The sequence below is a fragment of the Coregonus clupeaformis genome, chromosome 31, assembly GCF_020615455.1.
Source record: "Coregonus clupeaformis isolate EN_2021a chromosome 31, ASM2061545v1, whole genome shotgun sequence".
Classification (NCBI taxonomy): Eukaryota; Metazoa; Chordata; class Actinopteri; order Salmoniformes; family Salmonidae; genus Coregonus; species Coregonus clupeaformis.
In genome coordinates, this window is record NC_059222.1 from 37,399,823 (window position 1) to 37,423,517 (window position 23,695).

A 23,695-nucleotide genomic window follows, 5' to 3' on the forward strand; every position below is an offset into this window, starting at 1 on the left:
ACAACAAGTGTGTTGCAGTGTTCCCTTTTCACAAGGAGAGGGCAGAAAAACACCTTGAATTTGTAAATAAGTCTTCCTTTAGCCTGTATAGGGATAGCCACATTTCATACAAACAGAGCTGCTGTCATCACCTGTATAATCAAAAACCCTCCAAAAAGCTTGACCCCATCTGACCCCAAATCTCACCCAGTCTAGTATTTCCCCACTTCAACAATCTACTACCTTGGTATCTTGACAAATGTTGAATTTAAATTAAACCTATGTGAAATACAACACGATATGTGAAAGGGATTTGAGGTTTGAATTGAAAATTAATATCTGCCTGCCAGAGTGAACCATAAAACGTCTTAGCAGTAAAATATGTCATAACAGGAGTCATGATGAATGATGATTACATGTGGTTTCTGTAATCTGGAGCCATGCTTATTGACTTGTAATGATTGAAAATATGAACAAGCTAACCACATGGAAAAAACTAAATCCACTCATTTTGTTTACTGCTTTCCATTGTGTCATTTGAGCAATGGATTTTATGTCTTAGGTTCATAACGATGCACATTTTGGGGGTCCGAGAAGGTAGAACAGGGTACCTATATTAAGCTTAAGCTAAAGGTGATCCCCTACTCAGACCAGGTAGACATGTGTATTTCACTATGAGGACACGTTGGTCACCCTGGACTCCAGTCCATATCTCTGTCTAAGCAATAGCCCTTTTCCACAGCCTCTAGGGGTGGACGAATACTCCTTCTACACAGCCTCTAGGGGTGGATGAATACCCCTTCTCCACAGCCTCTAGGGGTGGACAATGGGCACTAAGCCTAATTGTGCTGAGAATCTGCGCGATTACAGAAGTCCTATGACATTGGCTGACACAGCTCATAGCTTACAGTTGCTCCAAGTAATACATAAAAGATTCAATACAACGCCTGGTTTGATTTCCTTGGGCTGCGGTCCAGGCTGTCCGTCCTCCTTGCCTGAGAGCATTGAATGAGAACATACATGCAGTCTTCGCTGACATTGTGCTCCATCTTAAAACTACTGAGTGGTGCTCTAAGCTACAGGGGAAGTCTGGAGTGCCGCTCCAATCTGCTACTTTATGAATGAGTGCCAGAAAACAGGTTTTACCTCAAATTAGACCTTTTGGAAGTTTTTCTTGGTAGGCCATTCTCAGGCTTTAAAGCATGTTGGTCCTCCTCTGTACATAGCAGGAGTCTTTTTATCGCTTATACTATATAATCAAACTTTGGTCAAATGGTTCAAAGGGAGCATTAAAGTACATTGTTCACTTCATGGGGCGTGATACTTGGGGTGGATTCATAATGAAGACGTGAGGACTATCAGTGAAAACAGGCTCTCATCAGGGAACACTGATTTGAATCAAGTGAAGCATCAAGAGATTTGTGACAGAGACTTGGGCTACATCTCAAATGGAGCATTGCAATTGGTTGAATATCAATCAGGAGACATCTTATATTATTTGAAGTAGGCTAACTGTGGCATATACAGCTGGCAAAAATTGACACTCAATATATGTGTTTCTTTCAAATTATGTTCCTTTGGAAATGAAAGAACTCTGTTCTTCTTGACACTCTCCTTTCATTACATTCTAAGTTATTCTGTGGCTGTCAACATTTTGGTTGTTATTACCTTAAATTATCAGAAAATGAAACACATTGAGTTTGTGGTTTTTCTTAAATTAGGTTCCAATCAAAAACAGCTGCTTGGCAGATTATGTGCAGTCAAACAGGTCACAAAAGCAGTCCTCAAAAAAGGTGACAGTTGAGTTTATTTTATGAGAAGGTTAAGCTGCAACAGCTGATGAAAATATCAGGTTTGTAGTAACTAGACATGAAATTAAAGTTTTTCAATCTCATGAGTCAAAGAAATACAGTGAATGATTATTGAGAGACAAAGCATAAACTTGTTAAGATTAAGGTCTCTTCAATCGACAATTGTACACTAGGTCCAACAGAAATTCGACTTCCGCTTTGTCCCAACCCCTCCGAAAGACACGCATATGTATACAGGTTGGAGAGGTTGGAGCAGGGGGCTACCACACTGGGCGCCCGTGGAGCAGTTCTTGTGCGTCTTTGGAAATAAGTTGTCTTTAATTATCTTAAAATGTGTCCTAAGAACAAACTAGTATTTAATAAACAATAAATATCCTCTACATTATATACAAATACCACTAGTAGCCTATTGTGTCTATATAGCCTTTTAGCATCCTCAAAGGAGCATGAAGCGGATTGGGCTTTGGATGACAATTCCGGCATAAATAGGCTAGGTCATTGTGTGAGTCACCTTCTTCCCCCTGATGCGCTTCCTCCAGACATGAAACGACTGACAGACAATCATCGACGCCCACACATCTAATGGCGTAACGATTCAACCGGAACCCATGAACCAACTCCAGTTTTTCTGAAAGCGGCCTTCCTCTGTGGTCATCTGCCTAAAACGTGCTGCATTTCCTTCACATTCTGTTACATCACTTCACTTCCTGTAGTTCCGCTTCTTGTGTGTGCTGGGACTTGAGTGTGACTAGAAGGCAAATGCAATGCATTGTAATAGGAACTGATGCTTAAAAATACACACACAATATACCTAAAAAGGTTATAGGACCTTTGGAATATTTGTAAGACCATTTTCTCAAAGTACAAAACTGTCAGTCAAAGAGAGAGGTGAAATATGTAGAGCTTCAGTGTAAAGGGAAATGAAGAATGAAGCTAGTGGAGCAATAGGAAGAGGACCATGATGGAGAATCATCCCTGGGGTTTAAGACAAAACATCCTCCAAGCGGATTCACTTCCTTTGTAGACCACCTGCATCGCCCCGTGTGTGATATCAGCGGTTTGATATAGCTCACATCATTAGAATAGACAATGACTGGAAAAACATTTTTACTGTACATAACAGGCTGGCTCATCTTGAAAATAATAAATGCAATACACCATAAATCTTATGTCATGTTTAAATATTGTTAAATTATATAAAAGTAATAATCAGCCTTGTGTATAAAGCAAATCAGCCTCGTTATTAGTATTGTATGTCTTATGTCTGTCGTCACTAGAAGAGCTCAACTACTGAACTGCACTGCATACAACTGAGAGGGGCTCTTGTCGAGTTTGTTAATGTGTGACCCTCACTTTGCACCGACCCAACTTGATCTCTCATCCATTCAAGCCAAAGGTTAACGTAAACCAGCTATGTTTGCCAAGTGTTTCAGTATACGCATGAACAGCATTATGTTGATGTCCTACAAGTCAAACCACAGGACTTAATGGTACCTCTATAACTTCTAAAATGTATCAAACATGCAAGTAGACGTAGCTGCAGAGATGCCAAAATGGTCATGGTTTTTATGGCGCTTGTGCACCTCCCTTCATCAAGCAGCTTGTCGCGCTCTACTATAACCGAAAGCCTTGAATAGCCGACCTATGTAAGATCTCCCGAGGGTGACTGTACACGCACAACCAAAAAACAACCACTAAGTTAAAATAGAGCACACATTCCGGAGCTCGTTGGCACCTTTGAAAATGAGCCAGCATAAATTAAAAAATCCTTGCGTTCCTCGACAGGCACAAGTCTCCTTGGAAGACAGTTTTCCCAACAACATGTATTGCCTATGCCCCCTCCCTATGGATGAATACGCATCCAAACATGCTTAAGCTCCTGAATAAATCGCAATATTTTATCAGTATGGACAATGTTTTTGAATACTATTTGAACCTTTCTGGGGTCAACTGACTAAGCTATTTGGAACTGTTCTGTCCTCATGCTACTCCACGCTAGTTTAAGAAAGGCTTGAGACAGGATGCAGGGAACACAGCCGCCCTGATCTGAAACACATCCTCTCAAATCAAAGGTGGGAAAATCAAGAGGGGAACGTTGTCTGGCGACAGCCAGGCACCTCTGAAGATTTGAATCAAAGTTAACTACAGTACAATAAGCTAATAGTCAGGTAAATTACGTTGGCTTCAGACATGGCCACTGTGTAGTACTGTGATTATGGTAGTTTCCCAGCTGCCTGTCTACAGCTGCCAAGATCAGAGATGATGAAGAAAAAAAAAGCTCCTTGAAAAAGGACCAGATGAAGAACTGTCTACTTCATTCCCACACAGGAACAAATGAAAAAACAACAACAGGGCTCTGTGAAGCCAAGATCAGTCTATTTTAAGTCACATTAATGGATATTTAGCATCTTATCAAGATGACATGAAGTGGACGGATGAGCTTTATTAATATCCCCAGAACCCCAGCCAGATACTCTTCTCCCTCTGTAAACTGGATCTCACCCCTATATGTGTACCAAGATCCTGATACAGCCCAGAGTTGGAGAATGACAGGAAATCAGAGCTAATGTTTCTTAAGACTGAGCAAAGAGCTCGGAATGGGATGAGTGACAACAGAGAAATAGTGTCTCTTTCCCTCAACATTCTCATACTTAGACAAATGCCTGTGCTTTTGTCGCGGGGAGAAAAATATTTACCCTGGGTAGGGATGGATATTGCAATTGCAGACTTTGCTGGAAGAAGGCAGCTGCATCCAGAATAGATGTTCGGCCATCGGCTTGTGAGAAAACACTAATATGGTAATTGCTTAATCCTCTCTACTCTTCTGTCTCCCTGACCTGTTCATAAAGCTCTCGCTCTCATGCGAAGAAGAGGATATGGTGGGAAGTGTTTAATTAGTGCATCTGCTCCTGTGTGTGTGTAAGAACTGGTCTCCACATTGCTGCTTCCATCCCAGCGGCTCTTCACAGTGACTGGACACAGGGATGTAGTGGGAGGGGCCTTGCCTCCACTCCCATAGCTAGCTAATCAGAGGGCCAACTGCAGCTGAAACCAAGAGGCTGGGGGCTTTATGAAAAAGGGGAAGTGTGCAGTCTAGGACTGGGAACCTGCAGGAATGACAACATCTACCCGGTGTACCCGCTGACCGTATCCCCTCCTCCCGCCTATAAAAGAACCTGAAGAATTGAAAGAGGACTGTGTGCATTTGGATATTCGAGAGGAAAGAATTACAACAATATTTCACTTTTAAAAACAAATCCAATCAAATTTTTGTTTTAATTCTTAAAATGTTTTATGTTGGCTTACTGGTCTTGAGTGGCTGCCTGGCCCTGGGGGCCGGCTACAGGAAAACTACAGACACGACAGCTGTTAAGAGGCAGTACCAGATCCAGAATGGCCCGTGCAGCTACACCTTTCTGCTGCCTGAGCAGGACAACTGCAGGACCCCGAGCAGCACCTACACTAACCTGGTCCAGAAGGACGATCCGGCAGAGTATGATGAGTCGGCCCAGAGGCTGGAGCAGCTGGAGAACATCATGGAGAACAACACACAGTGGCTCCTCAAGGTAAGGTGTTCTGCTTGACGTCACACAGCTTCTCTACTGGGAGTGCAGGTGTGTGTCTCACACCCATTCTCATGATATACGTTTTTTTTTGTTGCGTCCCTCTATTTTTTATGATCTGTTACGACTTTCCAATTCATATGATATGTTACAAATAGTTCCATAAAAATGTGTGTTATTTGCACCCTCTGGATGAGTGCCCACATTTAAAACATAAGGGACTTGGTTACGGAGAACCCGTTGGGTGCCATGAGCCGTTCAGAGATTAAGCAGTAAATGAATGGTTCTGCTGCTCTGCCATTATGTTTAGGGCTGGCACAATTACCATATAACCGACGGTTATGGATGAAGATAGTCATGAAAATAAGTCATAACTGTAAAAAAAAGTATATTTAAAAACAGATGATTGAAGACAGGACCACCAGGCATTCGTGCGGTTGAGTCCGTTTCAGCTGTGACATGGACTCAACAACATGAAACTTTATTGTAATGTAGAGTGTTCATTCAAATTCTATTACGTGATGTGGCTCATGCAATGGAATGTATTTGTTGTGATATTGAGTAGAAATCAACAAATCACAGCACATATAGTTTGTTCCTATGGGTATACTCGCAATGGCCGCCAGTCCACCCATTATGCCATCAATGACTTGAATGGGGACGACCGTTCTATTCATTCTATTTCTATGGGAGCACATTCATAGAAATACAAAATGATTGCTATTCAAACGGTTATTACAGTGACCGCGGTCATTTGGCTGGCCAATTACAATCATCCAAAGTTCCATGATCGTCACAGCCCTAATTATGTTACGTCAACTTAAGATGATAAAGGTAAGCGACAGTAAGCTTTTGCAGCCTGTATAGATGTATAATCTGTGTCAAACTGACCTCATTATGTATCTTACTGTGCAGAGCTGATGTTATGTAGTATCATGGACTCATTTCAACTCAGGGAAATATTAATATAGGCCAGATACAGGTTCTGGTTTCCCACTCCGCTCAATATGGTTTACAACAGGGCTCTCCAAACCGGTTCCTGGAGAGCTACCCTTGTGTAGGTTTTCAATCCAACCCTAGTTGCAACTAACCTGATTCAGTTTATCAACCAGCTAATTATTAGAATCCGGTGCGCTAGATTAGGGTTGGAGCGAAAACCTACAGGACGAAAGCGCTCCAGGAACAGGGTTGCTTTCTATAGGAAGGTTTTATTTCCCCCATGAGAGAAGACAAGAGTATACACTAGGACCAGGACGATACCAGTATCATGATTCTCATTAGTATCGTGGCATGGAAACAAAACACGAAGCGGATTTAACTTCTTTAGGAAAACAGACCTAATGTCATCCAGTCACGTATTTATTTTCCAAGCTATAGCACACAATATTTTACACACAGCAGGTTTTTAAAATGAACAAATAGTCACAATATTTTACATGCAGCAAGTTTTTTAAAGAAACAAATAATTTTTGCACAAAAAATAAGAAAAAAAAGTGCTACTGGTATCTTCACAGCCCTAGTATACACACCAACCTTCCAGTGATGTGCAGGCGCGTTATACTCCAGTCACTTTCCTTACTGCCAAGATGGCTTTGAAAGACTTTAATTCAGATTCAAAGAATCCTCAAATCTGATTGAGAGCACTGAACTTGACCTTGTAAGGGTGCAGGCAAGTGAATTGTGACATTGTCCTACTATTCGAAGGGGGCATCGTCACATGGATTCAGTCCTGAGCAATAAGAAAGCGAATGTGAGCCGAAGTAGGAAGAAAGTAGCCTGAAAGGTCATAAAACAAAGACGTGTCCCAGAACAGAAGCAGGGCTGTGGTGGCTCTGTGAGTGGGGGAGAAGGGCAGAGAAGTGACAAAGCCTCTACACAGGTGCCCAGATGAAGGACGTGCGCATCCCTTTCAGCGCTGCTGAGCCATCGCTTGTTATAGAAACAGAGCGCCTCTGCTTGGCCTCCATTCTTTCTACTCTTTAGAGTTTGATTAATGATGAGGTCTATACAGCTCTGACAAGACAAGCACAACTTCAAAGTATTATCACACAGCTCACACCTCTCCAAGGAAACAGACCCTGACCTGAATCACTCCGCCAGCTAGGTCAGCTGCTGCTAAGCGTTAGGGTCCCTAGACCTTTTGTCATTGCTGTTACATCAGAGCCACTGCTTAAGAACACTTCAATTTGAAAAATGTAGTCTTTAAAAGATGGATGCTTTGGATATGGCACTCAACATAATTTTACTTTTAAGCTAAGGACAGTGAATGGTCTGAGAAGGCAGCTACTGTTTTAATAGGAAGCTCTCACACCACAGGAGTTAGAAGCCTAGAAATGAAGCAGTTAAAATAGTGAATCTGTAGTCTTTAGACTCCATTATGATCCGTCATTCAGTTTATTAAGCTTTCACTGCCTCACAGGATTCTATCCTCCAAGGACAGATTTGTTATGCGCAATAAATGCGTGTATCTCTGCTAAAATCTCAAATCCAATTGACATGCATGATTTATGCTGCACAATAGAGTTATGTGTATGTTCAAGGTTAGGATTTGGCCTAAAGTGACGACTCCAGATGGAAAGGATGTCATTAATGTCTGTCATGGAAAGGAAGTCCAGTCTTTAATTGAAATGCAATACATTGATGTAAAACAAACAAGTGAGTGGAACTAATCTATAGGAGATCTGCAAAGGTTAAGAGACTCTCCTGGTAAAAGTGAGATCGGCTCAATGCATCCAGAATTCTGGACGTATTTTAAACGACAAAGTAGTCTATGTAATAGGGCCATTTCAAGATAATTACTAATACTAAAAATTAACAAAAAAGCCTTATGCAAAATGTAAGTATCCATTTCCCTAATACATTGCTAATAAATTTTTTTAAAAACTTTAAATTGCCCTTATAACATGAACTTTTTCCTGATGTCATCATTTCATACACTACAGTTTGTCTGAATATTGGCATTATCTGTTATAACAGAGGAAAGGCTCTTCCTCTGAAATGCACCATGTAAAACCCAGAGTCAAGGACAAAGGAAATCACTGTACATCAACTGAAGAAATGAAAATTTATTGTGAGAGCAAAGGTAATACCTACAATTCTTGCACTGTCCCACTCTGAAAAAAAATAGGAAGCCCGGCTGATGGACTGTTGTTGTTGTGCCGGTAAAATAAATGTGTTAGTTAGCCGTCACGCTTTTCGTGTAAACGGGGAGGACAAACAAGCATTCCTCGTGGAATCCTTAGAGGCAGGAGTGGTGTAAACAGCTGATTAGATAGCCGTCAATGGGAACTTCCCGCTCGCAGTTCCGATGACACACTCTTCCAGCCTCCACGTGTCTGTGTCCAAGAACACAGCCAATATGAAAGTGGAGAAAGGAAAACAAAATGTAATTAGCACTGATTGCTGCACTTCTCATTCATTGACATGGGAAAAGGCTAATTATAAACTGGATGGTTCGAGCCCTGAATGCTGATTGGCTGACAGCCGTGGTATATCAGACCGTATACCACGGGTATGACAAAACATTTATTTGTATTGCTTTAATTATGTTGGTAACCAGTTTATAATAGCAATAAGACACCTCAGGGGTTTGTGGTATATGGCCAATATACCACGGCTAAGGGCTGTATCCAGGCACTCTGCATTGCGTCGTGCATAAGAACAGCCCTTGGCCGTGGTATATTGGCCATATACCACATCCCCTCTGGCCTTATTGCTTAAATATACTTCCCAGTTTAAACTTAAGCACAATAGTTTTGCTTGTTGGCGGATGGGTATACAACCTAATTGTTTACGCAAACAAAGAACAGAAACACTAGGTCTACTAACGCCATGATATCGTCTTGCAGTGGAAGACGCTGTGTGGTATAGGATGTAACTCATCACTCATCATTTCAATCCTGTTTACAAGACTTTCAGGCCTAATTGCCACTCAGGAACTCGATGCAGGAAAGAGCTTTATGATTGGGTTTGTTCTAAATCTGACAGGTGGATACTGGATAGGGGACAAAACTACTATCTAAAGCTTTTTATTTTCTCTGAAGACAATGATACCATGTGGGACAGACACTAGAGAAGAAAGCTTATTTAAAACTTTTCCGCTAGTAGAAATGTTACAATTTATGAGTTGTCGCAAAGATGACTGAACCTAAGTCATGTGAAGGCTCAGTTAGCAGTACAATTTTACAAAAAGAACCTTAGCGGCTGACTATAGCATGTTGACAGGGCATTACAGTGCAGTCCCCATTGATTGTGATACAATTTGATGTTACCAAAAACGACCATATAAAAAAAAATGTGTAGAGTTTCGGTTAGATATTAATCCCTAGTATAGTTCAAGTGATGGCCTTAATATGAATCAGCAGGGATGCTGGGAAAATATTATCAGTCTTCCATTTTTGACCCCAACAGAAGCATGTGAACTTCCTGCTGCCAATTTAAAGAGGCTTCAACATAACGTAATCTAAACACTAGTCAAAATGCATGGCCTGTCACCGGATAATTCTGTCCACTTCTACATATTAAGACTTCTGGGTCAGACAAGGGGAAAAGCCATGAACTCCATGACAACAAGGCTGTACTGCTTAAAAGGAGTCATTCTAAAAGAGGAATAGGGTACACTTTCACTGTGACATCCATATGGTAAATGGTCATTTGACGCCATCACAGTGAACCAATAACACTGACATATCACTTAAACCATCTCACTAACCTGCCTTCGTCAACTCTTCTTGATCCTTACTGCAGCTGGAGAACTACATTCAGGAAAGCATGAAGCAGGAGATGGCCCAGATCCAGCAGAATGCTGTCCACAACCACACGGCAGCCATGATAGAGATTGGAGCTAATCTGCTGAGGCAGACCACTGAGCAAACACGGAAACTGACCAACGTAGAGGTGCAGGTGAGGACCGTTTACTTAACAATATCGTTTTGTGTGTGTGTGTGTGGTATATACATACTGTATAGTGCTGTGAAAAAGTATTTGCTGCCTTTCTAATTCTCTACTTTTGCATATTCTTTATACTGAATGTTATCAGATCTTCAACCAAAACCTAATATTAGTTAACCGTATCCTGAGTGAACAAAAAACACAACAATTATACTTATTTCATGTAAAAAAAGTTATGTAACACCCAATGCCCCTGTGTGAAAAAGTAATTGCCCCTTTACACTCAATAACTGGTTGTGCCACCTTTAGCTGCAATGACTCCAACCAAATGCTTCCTGTATTTGTTGATCTGTCTCTGCTTTCACTCAGCGACATTTGTGGGTTTTCAAGCATGAACTTTACGTTTCAAGTCCTGCCATAACATCTCATTGGGATTAGGTCTGGACTATGACTAGGCCATTCCAAAACTTCAGATTTGTTGCTTTTTAGACATTTTCATGTAGACTTGTGTATTTTGGATCATTGTCTTGCTGCATGAACCAGCTGCGCTTCAGCTTCAGCTCACAGATGGATGGCCTGACATTCTCCAGTAGAATTCTCTGATACAGAGCAGAATTCATGGTTCCTTCAATTAAGGCATGTCGTCCAGGTGCTGAGGCAGCAAAGCATCCCCAAACCATCACACTACCACCACCATGCTTGATCGTAGGCATGAGGTTCTTACTGTTGAATGCAGTGTTTGGTTTTCGCCAGGCATAATGGGACCTATGTTGTCCAGAAAGTTATACTTTTGAATCATCTGTCCATAGAACATTCTTCCAAGAGTCTTGATGATCATCCAGGTGCTTCCAGGTGCTTTTTGGGAAACTTGAGTCAACTTTTTGGACAAGATGAGTCCCATTATGTCTAGCGAAAACCAAACACTGCATTCCACAGTAAGAATCTCATACCAACAGTCAAGCATGGTGGTAGTGTGATGGTTTGGGGATGCTTTGCTGTCTCAGGACCTGGACGACTTGCCTTAACAGAAGGAACCATGAATTGTGCTCTGTATCAGAGAATTCTAGTGATGTGAGAGACTGATCAAGAACTACAGGAAGCATTTGGTTGCAGTCATTGCAGCTAAAAGGTGGCACAACCAGTTACTGAGTGTAAGGGCCAACTACTTTTTCACACAGGGGCATTGGGTGTTGCATAACTTATTTATTTATTTAACAAAGTATACCTGTTTGTTATTTGTAAAGTCAGGCTCCCTTTATCTAATATTAGGTTGTGGTTGAAGATCTGATAACATTCAGTATCAAAAATAGAGAAAATCAGAAATGGGGCAAAAACTTTTTCACAGCACTGTGTGCTAAATGACTAAACATTCAAAACCCAATAGCCTACATCAAACAATTCAGTGTTTCCCCTATATTCATTCATGCTAAATTGTTGCTGCCACTCCCAAAAACATAATAAAACCAATAATTTGGGGGATGGTAAAATGTTTTCAGTGTAAACTTAAACAACTAAAACCAGATATAAAGTATGTAGAAAAGATAATGGAGCTCTATATATTTTTTTATAAGATAATCTTTGAGCACTAACAATCACCAAAATAAAAACTAGACAGTCGGGGAGAATGTCAAATTCCAAAAATGTCATGGCATTGATTTTGTTATAATGTTTGAGTCACTCAGATAGCATAAGAACACTGCATAAGCCATGGTAAAGCGTAGAAGTGCAGGAAATTAGCTTTAAAACTGAATTTTGTTCTCTCAGCCCCATGACAAAATGTGTAGAATTGCAGGAAACTAGCTTTAAAACTGTAAAATGTTCTCTCTGCCCCATGGTTAAAATGTGTAGAATTGCAGGAAATTAGCTCTGTGGCCAAGAGGAGGGCCTCTAAAATTGTTGGCCGGAGACACTGCCGTCAGCCCCCCCCCCATGCTAACTTTGCCACCACTGCTGAAAACAATCATAGGGGGAACACTGCAATTAATGACAAAAGTAATCAAATTGGCAAAATATTAAAAAAAATCTAATGCTGTCCAACAGGGCCAGGATTTTGATTTGCTGTAGAAGGCCATTGACCTTTTGTGAACGAACTACACAGCATTTCCTGTTATTAATGCCATTGTATTCCCACAAGAAAGGGTCTATCAATTTGTCACAATCAGACATCCGTCTGTTCAAAGTCACCAACACAAGCTCCAATGGTAGACAGACACATACCCAACATTCATGTAAACAACAAATTGGCCCAGGTTTTTGCTGAGTTCAGTTCCTCAAACTGGAAAATCAGAAGGGGTTTTCTGGACCCAGGAGTTCAATACATCAGTAAAGACATTCATCACATTATAGAGCCACTCTTTCACAGTAGCCTCTACATCCCCTGCCCCCTTTCCAACATATCTGTCCTTTATTGGAATTCGATTGTTCCGTTTTTTCCTCTTACGAAACAGATTTCCCCGACCATCTACACACATGCTCATTGTACTCTTAAGAACATGAAGCGAACCACAGTGTTCACACATGAATTGAGATAGGACTGTTACAAATTGAGTTTCGCTCCTAGAATTTTAATCAAGTAAAGGGCTACTTTGGTGTCTTGAGGGCGCTGTACTGTAAATGTTTTCAGTCTACTGTGAGGGGGGAAAACAACAACTTAAGGCAGGCTGTGCACAATTTATTTTCAACTGTATCTGATCCAAAAGAATTGCAGTGAACTGTGGAATTGTTTGTGAAACAGACTACTCTAGAGAAAACAGGGAGATGTCAGAATCCGTTACATAATACCAATGATATTTTTCTAGCCAGGAAAATACCAATGTTTCATTTAATCATACCACATCCCCAATTGAGTGATTACTTTAAAGCGGCAGTCAGCAGTTGAAACAATAACGAGTCCCCGCCACTGTTTCGGTAAAAAGCTGAGGGATGGTGCTGGAGATTTAAACCACTCAAATTCAGACAGAGCTATTAATGCAAGGACTGACCATCCATGATATCAAAATTTGTTATATCCAGGTTTTTAAGACTATACAGTGTTTGTTTACATTGACTTTGTTTCCACCATTGTAGTAAAACAAGCTTATATTTTGGGCTCTGATGAGGCATTTATAAGTTATATTCTACAAGAATCAAATGGGTACATTTCATTAATGTATGAGTCCAAAAAAGTATATACAGTGCTGTGAAAAAGTATTTACCCCTTTCTGATTCTCAATTTTGCACATAACAGACACTGAATGTTATCAGATCTTCAACCAAAACCTAATTTTAGATCAAGGGAACCTGAGTGATCAAATAACAGATACTTTCGAGCATGAACTGCTTGTTTCAGGTCCTGCCACAACATCTCAAATCAGGTTTAGGTCGAGTAATTGACTAGGCCATTCCAGAACTTTAAATGTGTCTTTTCAGCCATTCTGATGTAGACTTACTTGTGTGTTTTGGATCATTGTCTTGCTGCATGACCCAGCAGTGCTTCAGCTTCAACTCATGGATGGATGGCCTGACATTCTCCTTTAGAACTCTTTGATACAGAACAGAATTCATGGTTCCGTCAAGGATGGCAAGTCATCCAGGTCCTGAGGCAGCAAAGCATCCCCAAACTATTACACTACCACCACCACCCGATTGACATGTTGTGGCAGGACCTGAAACTAGCAGTTCATTCTCAAAACCCCACAAATGTCACTGTGTTAAAGGAGTTCTGGATGGAAGAGTGGGCCCAAATTCCTCCACAGGGATGTGAGACTGATCAACTACAGGAAGCATTTGGTTTCAGTCATTGCAGCTAAAGGTGGCACACCCAGTTAGAGTGTAAAGGGGCAATTACTTTTTCACACAGGGGCATTGGGTGTTGCATAACTTTGTTAATTAAATGAAATAAGTATCAACATTGTGTCATTTGTTCACTCAGGTTGTCTTTATCTAATATTAGGTCAGGGTTGAAGATCTGATAACATTCAGTGTCAGATACATGCAAAAATAGAGAAAAACAGAACGGGGCAAATACTTTTTCACAGCACTGTAGCAATTCCTGATTGCCCCTTTAAGGCAGATTCTGAAATTGCGAAAGTAAAATTACTTGCGGAAAACAAACGCAAATCCCTCAAGATCCTGTGTTCTTCATTTGGGTCTTGCCAAATATTCGACATAATGTCAACACAAAATGATGTTTACTTAATTTAATCTGTAAAGGACTTGCAGCAATTAATAGCTCAATCTAATCTAACATACTTTCTGTGGGAAGTAATTGTCTCTTTCATCTTTAGGTAATAAATAATACAACTCGGCTCGAACGTCAGCTTCTTGAGCACTCTCTGTCAACCATTAAGTTGGAAAAACAGCTCATTTTCCAAACAAATGAAATAAGCAAACTGAATGACAAAAACAGGTAAGGATATTTTGTATTAAATCTCTAAATCATGCTTTAACTAAAAAGGCTACAAACACTAGACGGTAAATATTTAGTCTGTTTTCTGTGTGAAACACGTTTTTGCCTCATTGTAGGCTTATCTGTTCTTTTACCGTAAAACAATCTTCTTCTTGATAAGATAACTTGTTGCTTGAATTGGAAACCAGGAAAGTTGAGTTGCCATATGTACAACAGTCCACAACAGTAATGACAAAACCAACATACTAAGAAGAGCTAGAAGACCAGTAATGCCCTGCCAGCTCTGCTGAGCGTTGCTGAGCGTCTACCCTGCCTTTCCTCCTCCCCAGCTACCTGGAGAAGAGGGTGGGGGAAATGGAGGAGCAGATGCAGGTGGAGCTGGAGACGCTGAAAAATAAGAAGGAGCAGCTCTCTACACTGGTACTGAGACAGACGGCCGTCATGGAGGAGCTGGAGAAACAGCTGCTCCGGGCCACCACAAACAGCTCGGCCCTGCAGCGGCAGCAACACGAGTTACTGGAGACCGTCAACAACCTCATCTACACCATCTCCGTCCCCGCAGGTGGAGGTGGGTGTCAACGTCTGATAAACTCAGGAGGGGGCTACAGTGGCATCACTGATTAAGGCCAGAATGCTATGGCCAATTCAATTTGCCTAACTAATAAGCCATAGTTTAGTAAAATAAAGAATGTTTCAAATGTAGTGGATCAAACCCACCATTGAAAAGTAACAGAATCCTAGTATCTATTTAAGGAACAGTAACCTTGCTGCAGTATCAATTTGATGTGCCCTCTACTTTTTGCAGCGAACAAGCCTACCATGATGCAGGATACACCGACCACGTACCCAGACTGTGCTGCGCTCTACAAGTCAGGAAACACAGACAGTGGAGTCTACTCACTGACCCTTCACAACACTACACAGGAGATTAAGGTACAATTAAACTCTTATGTTAATATCCGTTGGTCCTATTCAAGTTATAAGCTGCCTACATTGAGAAATACCTTATTTTTTAACTAGGCAACACCACCACAGCCAATTAATTATCTTGCAAATGTGTATAATAATACGACGGGAATAAAATGTAGCCAAAGACTGCATAGCTTTCCTTTAATTCAGAGTCAATTAACATTTTCTCAGCCTTTGGTTTGTTTTGTGCATGCCTAAACTTGAGTAGAGCTCTCCTTAGATACTTTTCAGTGGTGATTTAGAATCTGGCAAATACACATCGCTTGTTTTCACAAAACTCCCATTACTTTTAAACTAGACTGATATGGAGCTGTTTTTATTGTCAAGTTTGTTGCTGCAGTCTAAACTCCCTCAGTGTACTGAAAAATCTGAATGTAATATAATTGATACCTGGAGAAAATATTTTGTTTCATTTGAAGGCTTACTGTGACATGGAGACGGAGGGGGGTGGCTGGACAGTACTACAGAAACGATTTGATGGCCGTGTTGACTTTCACCGTACGTGGAAAGAGTACAAAATGGTGAGCGCAAGAGGAAATGATCCCAGTTCGACAGCACAAAGCTTAGATAACACTGGCAAGTGGCAACAAACAGTGAACATTTTAGTTTTTATCTCTCCAAATGCAACTCAACTGTGACACTGTGATCATACTAAAAAGTTGAATAATTCTGTTTATATTCCTTCAAAGGGCTTTGGAAACCCATCAAGTGAATACTGGTTGGGAAATGAGTTTGTTTCAATACTGACCAATCAGCAACAATACGTCTTGAGAATACAGATGATGGATTGGGAGGAAAACTCGGGATTCTCACTATATGACCAATTCTCTCTTGGCAGTGAAGCAGAAAACTACAGGTATGCCTGGATTTCCCAGGTGTGGTGTTCAAATGTAGGCTACTGTTTCAGTCTACATAGCAAAGTACTAAAAGCTATCACCAATATTCAAAGGTCCTCCACACACAGACTCCCCCAACACAGTTTCCGTCCCATACAGTACCAGTCAAAAATTTGGACACCTACTCATTCAAGGGTTTTTCATAATTTTTTACTATTTTCTGCATTGTAGAATAATAGTGAAGACATAAAAACAATGAAATAACACATATGGAATCATGTAGTAACCAAAAAAGTATTAAACAAATCAAAATATATTTTAGATTCTTCAAAGTAGCCACCCTTTGCCTTGATGATGGCTTTGCACACTCTTGGCATTCTCTCAACCAGCTTCACCTCGAATGCTTTTCCAACAGTCTTGAAGGAGTTCCCACACTTGGTGGGAACCACACATGGGGAGATCATCCGTTCACCTACTCTGCGCCTCACAAAGACACGGCGGTTGGAACCAAAAATCTCAAATTTGGACTCATCAGACCAAAGGACAGATTTCCACAGGTCTAATGTCCATTGCTCGTGTTTCTTGGCCCAAGCAAGTCTCTTCTTCTTATTGGTGTCCTTTAGTAGTGGTTTCTTTGCAGCAATTCGACCACGAAGGCCTGATTCACACAGTCTCTTCTGAACAGTTGATGTTGAGATGTGTCTGTTACTTGAACTCTGTGAAGCATTTATTTGGGCTGCAATTTCTGAGGCTGGTAACTCCAATTAACTTACTCTCTGCAGCAGAGGTAACGCTGGATCTTCTATTCCTGTGGCGGTCCTCATGAGAGCCAGGTTCATCATATTGCTTGATGGTTTTTGCGACTGCACTTGAAGAAACTTTCAAAGTTCTTGAAATTTTCCAGATTGACTGACCTTCATGTCTTAAAGTAATGATGGACTGTCGTTTCTCTTTGCTTATTTGAGCTGTTCTTGCCATAATATGGACTCAGTCTTTTACCAAATAGGGCTATCTTCTGTATACCAACCCTACCTTGTCACAACACAACTGATTGGATCAAAATCATTAAGGAAATAAATTCCACAAATTAACTTTTAACAAGGCACACCTGTTAATTGAAATGCATTCCAGGTGACTACCTCATGAAGCTGGTTGAGAGAATGCCAAGAGTGTGCAAAGCTGTCATCAAGGCAATGGGTGGCTACTTTGAAGATTCTCAAATATAAAATATATTTTGATTTGGTTAACACTTTTTTGGTTACTACATGATTCCATATGTGTTATTTCATTGTTTTTAGGTCTTCACTATTATTCTACAATGCAGAAAATAGTACAAATAAAGAAAAACCCTGGAATGAGTAGGTGTGTCCAAACCTTTGACTGGTACTGTTTGTGACGGAAACTATGTTGGGGGAGTCTGTGTGTGGAGGACCTTTGAATATTGGTGATAGCTTTTAGTACTTTACGATGTGGACTGAAACACATTATCATAGCTGCATGACAGAGACAGATTTAGTCTGTTACTCAATATGTTTTGATGTAGTAATGTTAAAGTAAGTTCTAACAAAATGGGGCACACATGTTCTTGATAATCAACAAATGACAAAACAAAACATTTACCTTGCCTGAAAATATAGATAAATATGTAGGGTGGGCGGTGGGAGGGTCAAACCAGGGGTCAAACACTTGTCACCAGTCCAAAACAAATATTTTGTCATCTGTGAAACTAGGAAACAGAAGACTAAAATGCTTTGGTCTCCTAAACATTCAATCTGCACCCTTAGACATCACCAGTACCTGCCATTTTCTTTGCTGAACATACATTGGGGGAAAAAAAGTATTTAGTCAGCCACCAATTGTGCAAGTTCTCCCACTTAAAAAGATGAGAGAGGCCTGTAATTTTCATCATAGGTACAAGTCAACTATGACAGACAAAATTAGAAAAAGAAATCCAGAAAATCACATTGTAGGATTTTTAATTAATTAATTTGCAAATTATGGTGGAAAATAAGTATTTGGTCAATAACAAAAGTTTCTCAATACTTTGTTATATACCCTTTGTTGGCAATGACACAGGTCAAACGTTTTCTGTAAGTCTTCACAAGGTTTTCACACACTGTTGCTGGTATTTTGGCCCATTCCTCCATGCAGATCTCCTCTAGAGCAGTGATGTTTTGGGGCTGTCGCTGGGCAACACGGACTTTCAACTCCCCTCCAAAGATTTTCTATGGGGTTGAGATCTGGAGACTGGCTAGGCCACTCCAGGACCTTGAAATGCTTCTTACGAAGCCACTCCTTGTTGCCCGGGCGGTGTGTTTGGGATCATTGTCATGCTGAAAGACCCAGCCACGTTTCATCTTCAATGCCCTTGCTGATGGAAGGAGGTTTTCACTCAAAATCTCACGATACATGGCCCCATTCATTCTTTCCTTTACACGGATCAGTCGTCCTGGTCCCTTTGCAGAAAAACAGCCCCAAAGCATGATGTTTCCACCTCCATGCTTCACAGTAGGTATGGTGTTCTTTGGATGCAACTCAGCATTCTTTGTCCTCCAAACACGACGAGTTTAGTTACCACCAAAAAGTTATATTTTGGTTTCATCTGACCATATGACATTCTCCCAATCCTCTTCTGGATCATCCAAATGCACTCTAGAAAACTTCAGACGGGCCTGGACATGTACTGGCTTAAGCAGGGGGACACGTCTGGTACTGCAGGATTTGAGTCCCTGGCGGCGTAGTGTGTTACTGATGGTAGGCTTTGTTACTTTGGTCCCAGCTCTCTGCAGGTCATTCACTAGGTCCCCCCGTGTGGTTCTGGGATTTTTGCTCACCGTTCTTGTGATCATTTTGACTCCCACGGGGTGAGATCTTGCGTGGAGCCCCAGATCGAGGGAGATTATCAGTGGTCTTGTATGTCTTCCATTTCCTAATAATTGCTCCCACAGTTGATTTCTTCAAACCAAGCTGCTTACCTATTGCAGATTCAGTCTTCCCAGCCTGGTGCAGGTCTACAATTTTGTTTCTGGTGTCCTTTGACAGCTCTTTGGTCTTGGCCATAGTGGAGTTTGGAGTGTGACTGTTTGAGGTTGTGGACAGGTGTCTTTTATACTGATAACAAGTTCAAACAGGTGCCATTAATACAGGTAACGAGTGGAGGACAGAGGAGCCTCTTAAAGAAGAAGTTACAGGTCTGTGAGAGCCAGAAATCTTGCTTGTTTGTAGGTGACCAAATACTTATTTTCCACCATAATTTGCAAATAAATTCATTAAAAAATCCTACAATGTGATTTTCTGGAAATTTTTTTCTCAATTTGTCTGTCATAGTTGACGTGTACCTATGATGAAAATTACAGGCCTCTCTCATCTTTTTAAGTGGGAGAACTTGCACAATTGGTGGCTGACTAAATACTTTTTTTCCCCACTGTAAGCTGATTTCAAGGCGAGAACTGACACTTCCTTTCTATTTGAGCAGCAGACCTCAACTCAAACACACTCCTATTCATTCCTTTAGTCTCAAAGTTTGACACATGACAAATCTGGAGCCAGACAAATTATTCCATATACAGTAACTTATTTCTATACTGGAATTCAGAGGCCACGAAACAACTGAGGTCAGCAATGACATCAATACCTCATCACCTGCGTTGACATTTTCTACAGAATGAATGGGCAGCAATAGGCCTAGCGGTTAGAGCGTTGGTCCAGTAACCGAAAGATAGCTGGTTCAAATCCCAGAGCCAAATAGGTGTCAAATCTGTTGATGTGCCCTTGAGCAAGGCACTTAACCCTAATTGCTCCTGTAAGTCGCTCTGGAAAATAACGTCTGCTAAATTACTAAAATGTAAAATGTAATGAATAAGAACCAAACCATAACAGGGCTCTTCCGTCAGAAAACCCTGCTGCAGCTGTCATGCTTCACTTAACTTGCAAATGACTAGTGTGTAGACATAGCCTATAGCGGGGTTACTGAACTCTTACCCTACGAGGTCCGGAGCCTGCTGGCTTTCTGTTATACCTGATAGTTAATTGCACACACCTGGTGTCCCAGGTCTAAATCAGTCCCTCATTGCACACACCTGGTGTCCCAGGTCTAAATCTGTCCCTCATTAGAGGGGAACAATGAAAAAATGCAGTGGCACTGGCTTCGAGGTCCAGAGTTGAGTTCTAGGGGCCTATAGCTTCTCATGGAGCACAAGAAAGGTTCAAAAGTAGTCACGGAAAACCAAGGGATCTACAAACACAGCATCTTGTAGGTTAGTGCTAGCAGAGTAAGGAATCCTTGGCGGACTCAATTCATTCACTAAACTTGGGTCTTCTGAGGAATGGCAATCATGTACTTCCTCCTCAAATTGTATTTCTCCGTTGCCATGTCACAGGATACACCTTAAAGGCTACAGTGGAACAGCAGGCAAAATTAGTAGCCTTGGTCAACCAGGAAGTGATTTCAGCACAAAAGATGCAGACAATGACAGATGTGTTTGCAAATGCTCACAACTGACAACAGGAGGTAAGGAACAGGTTCATTTGCACCAGCCTTTATTAAGATAAATTATTTCCTCCATTTTCACATTAACAGCCGTGCAACCCCACCCCCCCAACAAGCGTTTGGCACTACCCCCCAGAAAAAAAAAGTTAAAAAGACATCTTGCCTTTTCTTTGTCGCAGGGTCAAGGCTCTCGAGCAAAACTAGCTCTGAATTAATCACTGATCAGCTCATTTGGGAATTCAGCCCCTGTAACAGCTGACATTAATAGTCTGGGAACTAAGGATATTTCCCCTCCCCCTCTCTCTGAGCTCAGAATAGAGGTCCTCCTCCATGCCTCTGATATGTAGACTGCTTTGGGGCTAGACTTGGACTTGTTCCGTGTATCGGGGTCTGCCTACTCTACATGTAAGCTGCTCTCCAAATGAGGTCCCCTCCTGAGGTCTCGCATAGAGGTTTCCCTCCACTTCAGGGAATTGTTGGGGATAACCAGCTGCATATGAACAGAAATAGGACTAAGATGACACAGGGGGGAATGAGCTGCACAACTTGCAGTCCATGTGATATAACAATCCAGACTTTCCCAATGAACTCAATGAAACCGAGGGTATGAAACTGTGGGAGTTTATCGTTGTGATAATACAAAACGTCAGAAGCACAGCTACTTATTGGGCTTGTTGTCTTACAGACAATGCACATCATGAAAAACCTCAGACTGACAATCTCTTGTTTTCTGCTTTTCTAGGCTGGTGGTTTGACGCCTGCGGCCCCTCTAACTTGAACGGAATATTTTTCCAGCAGGGCCAGAACTCTAATCGATTCAATGGAATCAAATGGTACTACTGGAAAGGCTCAGGTTACTCACTGAAGTCCACCACAATGATGATCAGACCAGTAGACTTCTGAAGCTGTCCCAGAGACATGCCTCTGACAGACGGACATAGAAAGGAGAGCATTGTCACGCTGGGAAACTACAGACAAGACAAACGAAAAAGACCAAATAGACCGAAGTGCTCCATAACAGCAACCTCACCACTTCCAAGTGTTCCACAAGGAAGGGAACAAATTAATTTGCTCCAACAAGTCAGCAAAAGTTTACTGTTTTGTACAAAATTGACAAGTGAAAATGAGTAGAAAAGTCTATGAACTATCTACTTTCAGAAATAGGCTTTGGACTGCATAATCAACCGGGACAAGGCAGTCAAAGGATGAAACAGGTATTTATAGCCAACTGGAACTGTGGTAGAGATAACAGTATTGTTTTCTATAACAAGCAATACCAGGGGAAATGTCAGTGTGTAACACAATGCAAGGTTGACAAAGTACATTTTGTAATAATGATATTTAACCCCATTGTTTGTTACAATGAATTTGAAAATAACGGTTACATTTTATTTTACATTACAAATCTAAAAATAGGCCTAATACTAAAAGCAAAGAAAACTAGGGTACAAATAATTTCACATATGAACATAACATATCAATGTGCAAAGGCCATCAGTAATGAATCTACTGCTTTTCTTTCTTACAGAGGTTGTACATACTTACATGACTTAATTTAAATGTATAGATGGTTCACAAAATGTATTAAAATCAATGTCATAACTTTGATCGGTATGTTACTCAAAACATCATCAATGTCAATTAACCTAATTATGCACTTGTGTGAAATAATCTATTGCAAGTGTGTTGAACTTTTTCCATGATTACACAATCGATTGAGTAATTCGACTTCCACATCCTTTGCCTGACTTAGGCTACATGCTCTGTCATGATTCTAATCTGTACAAGGAGCATATCTGCTTATATTTATCAATCTAATTTAATTGTGTTACTGTAGAAAATGTGATTTATGGTCGTAATAACTTATTTATGTAATACACTTTACCCATGCTTCTGTGAACATTTGGGACCAAAACTTTATTTTCACTTAATTCTTCTAAGCGACTGGAGTTATGAGTAGGATTAGTCTACTTGGGAATTTTTCTATGTGGAGTACAATGTCTTATGTCAGATCCTGTCACTCCTGACGCTCTTCCCTCAACCGACGGCCGTCGCGCAATCTGATGTGAAACAATGATGTGGAGTATGGTTAATGGTTTTGTCAGGAATGCAAAGAAATAGACTTTAGAACTTCATTCCAATTCTCTTGAAACTACAAGCTACAGATCTTATGTCTTCATTCTGCTTTAACACAAAACATTAAAAATGTGTTTTAATGTCTGATGTGTCACGCCTCTGATGTTTAAAAATGCCTTCAACTTTCAATTTAGTTAGATTCTCTGACAATATCTGGCTTTTGCAGGAAGCTACAGTTGAAGTCGGAAGTTTACATACACTTAGGTTGGAGTCATTAAAACTCATTTTTCAACCACTCCACACATTTCTTGTTAAACTATAGTTTTGGCAAGTCGGTTAGGACATCTACTTTGTGCATGACACAAGTAATTTTTCCAACAATTGTTTACAGACAGATTATTTCACTTATAGTTCACTGTATCACAATTCCAGTGGGTCAGAAGTTTACATACACTAAGTTGACTGTGCCTTTAAACAGCTTGGAAAATGCCAGAAAATGTCATGGCTTTAGAAGCTTCTGATAGGCTAATTGACATCATTTGAGTCAATTGGAGGTGTACCTGTGGACGTATTTCAAGGCCTACCTTCAAACTCAGTGCCTCTTCGCTTGACATCATGGGAAAATCAAAAGAAATCAGCCAAGACCTCAGAAAAAACATTGTAGACCTCCACAAGTCTGGTTCATCCTTGGGAGC

General features: G+C 40.8%; 1 protein-coding gene across 1 annotated transcript; it reads left to right on the plus strand.

The window, feature by feature from the left end:
* The first annotated feature begins 4,925 nt into the window (after nt 1–4,925).
* On the plus strand, nt 4,926–23,114 carry LOC121547930 (angiopoietin-2). The gene is made up of 9 exons (XM_041859341.1): nt 4,926–5,356; nt 10,100–10,255; nt 14,509–14,630; nt 14,960–15,198; nt 15,436–15,563; nt 16,019–16,120; nt 16,289–16,455; nt 20,815–20,945; nt 21,667–23,114. The coding sequence occupies exons 1-9, from the start codon at nt 5,078–5,080 to the stop codon at nt 21,825–21,827; spliced, it is 1,485 nt and encodes a 494-aa protein (XP_041715275.1). The 5' UTR covers nt 4,926–5,077; the 3' UTR covers nt 21,828–23,114.
* The last annotated feature ends 581 nt before the right edge of the window (nt 23,115–23,695 follow it).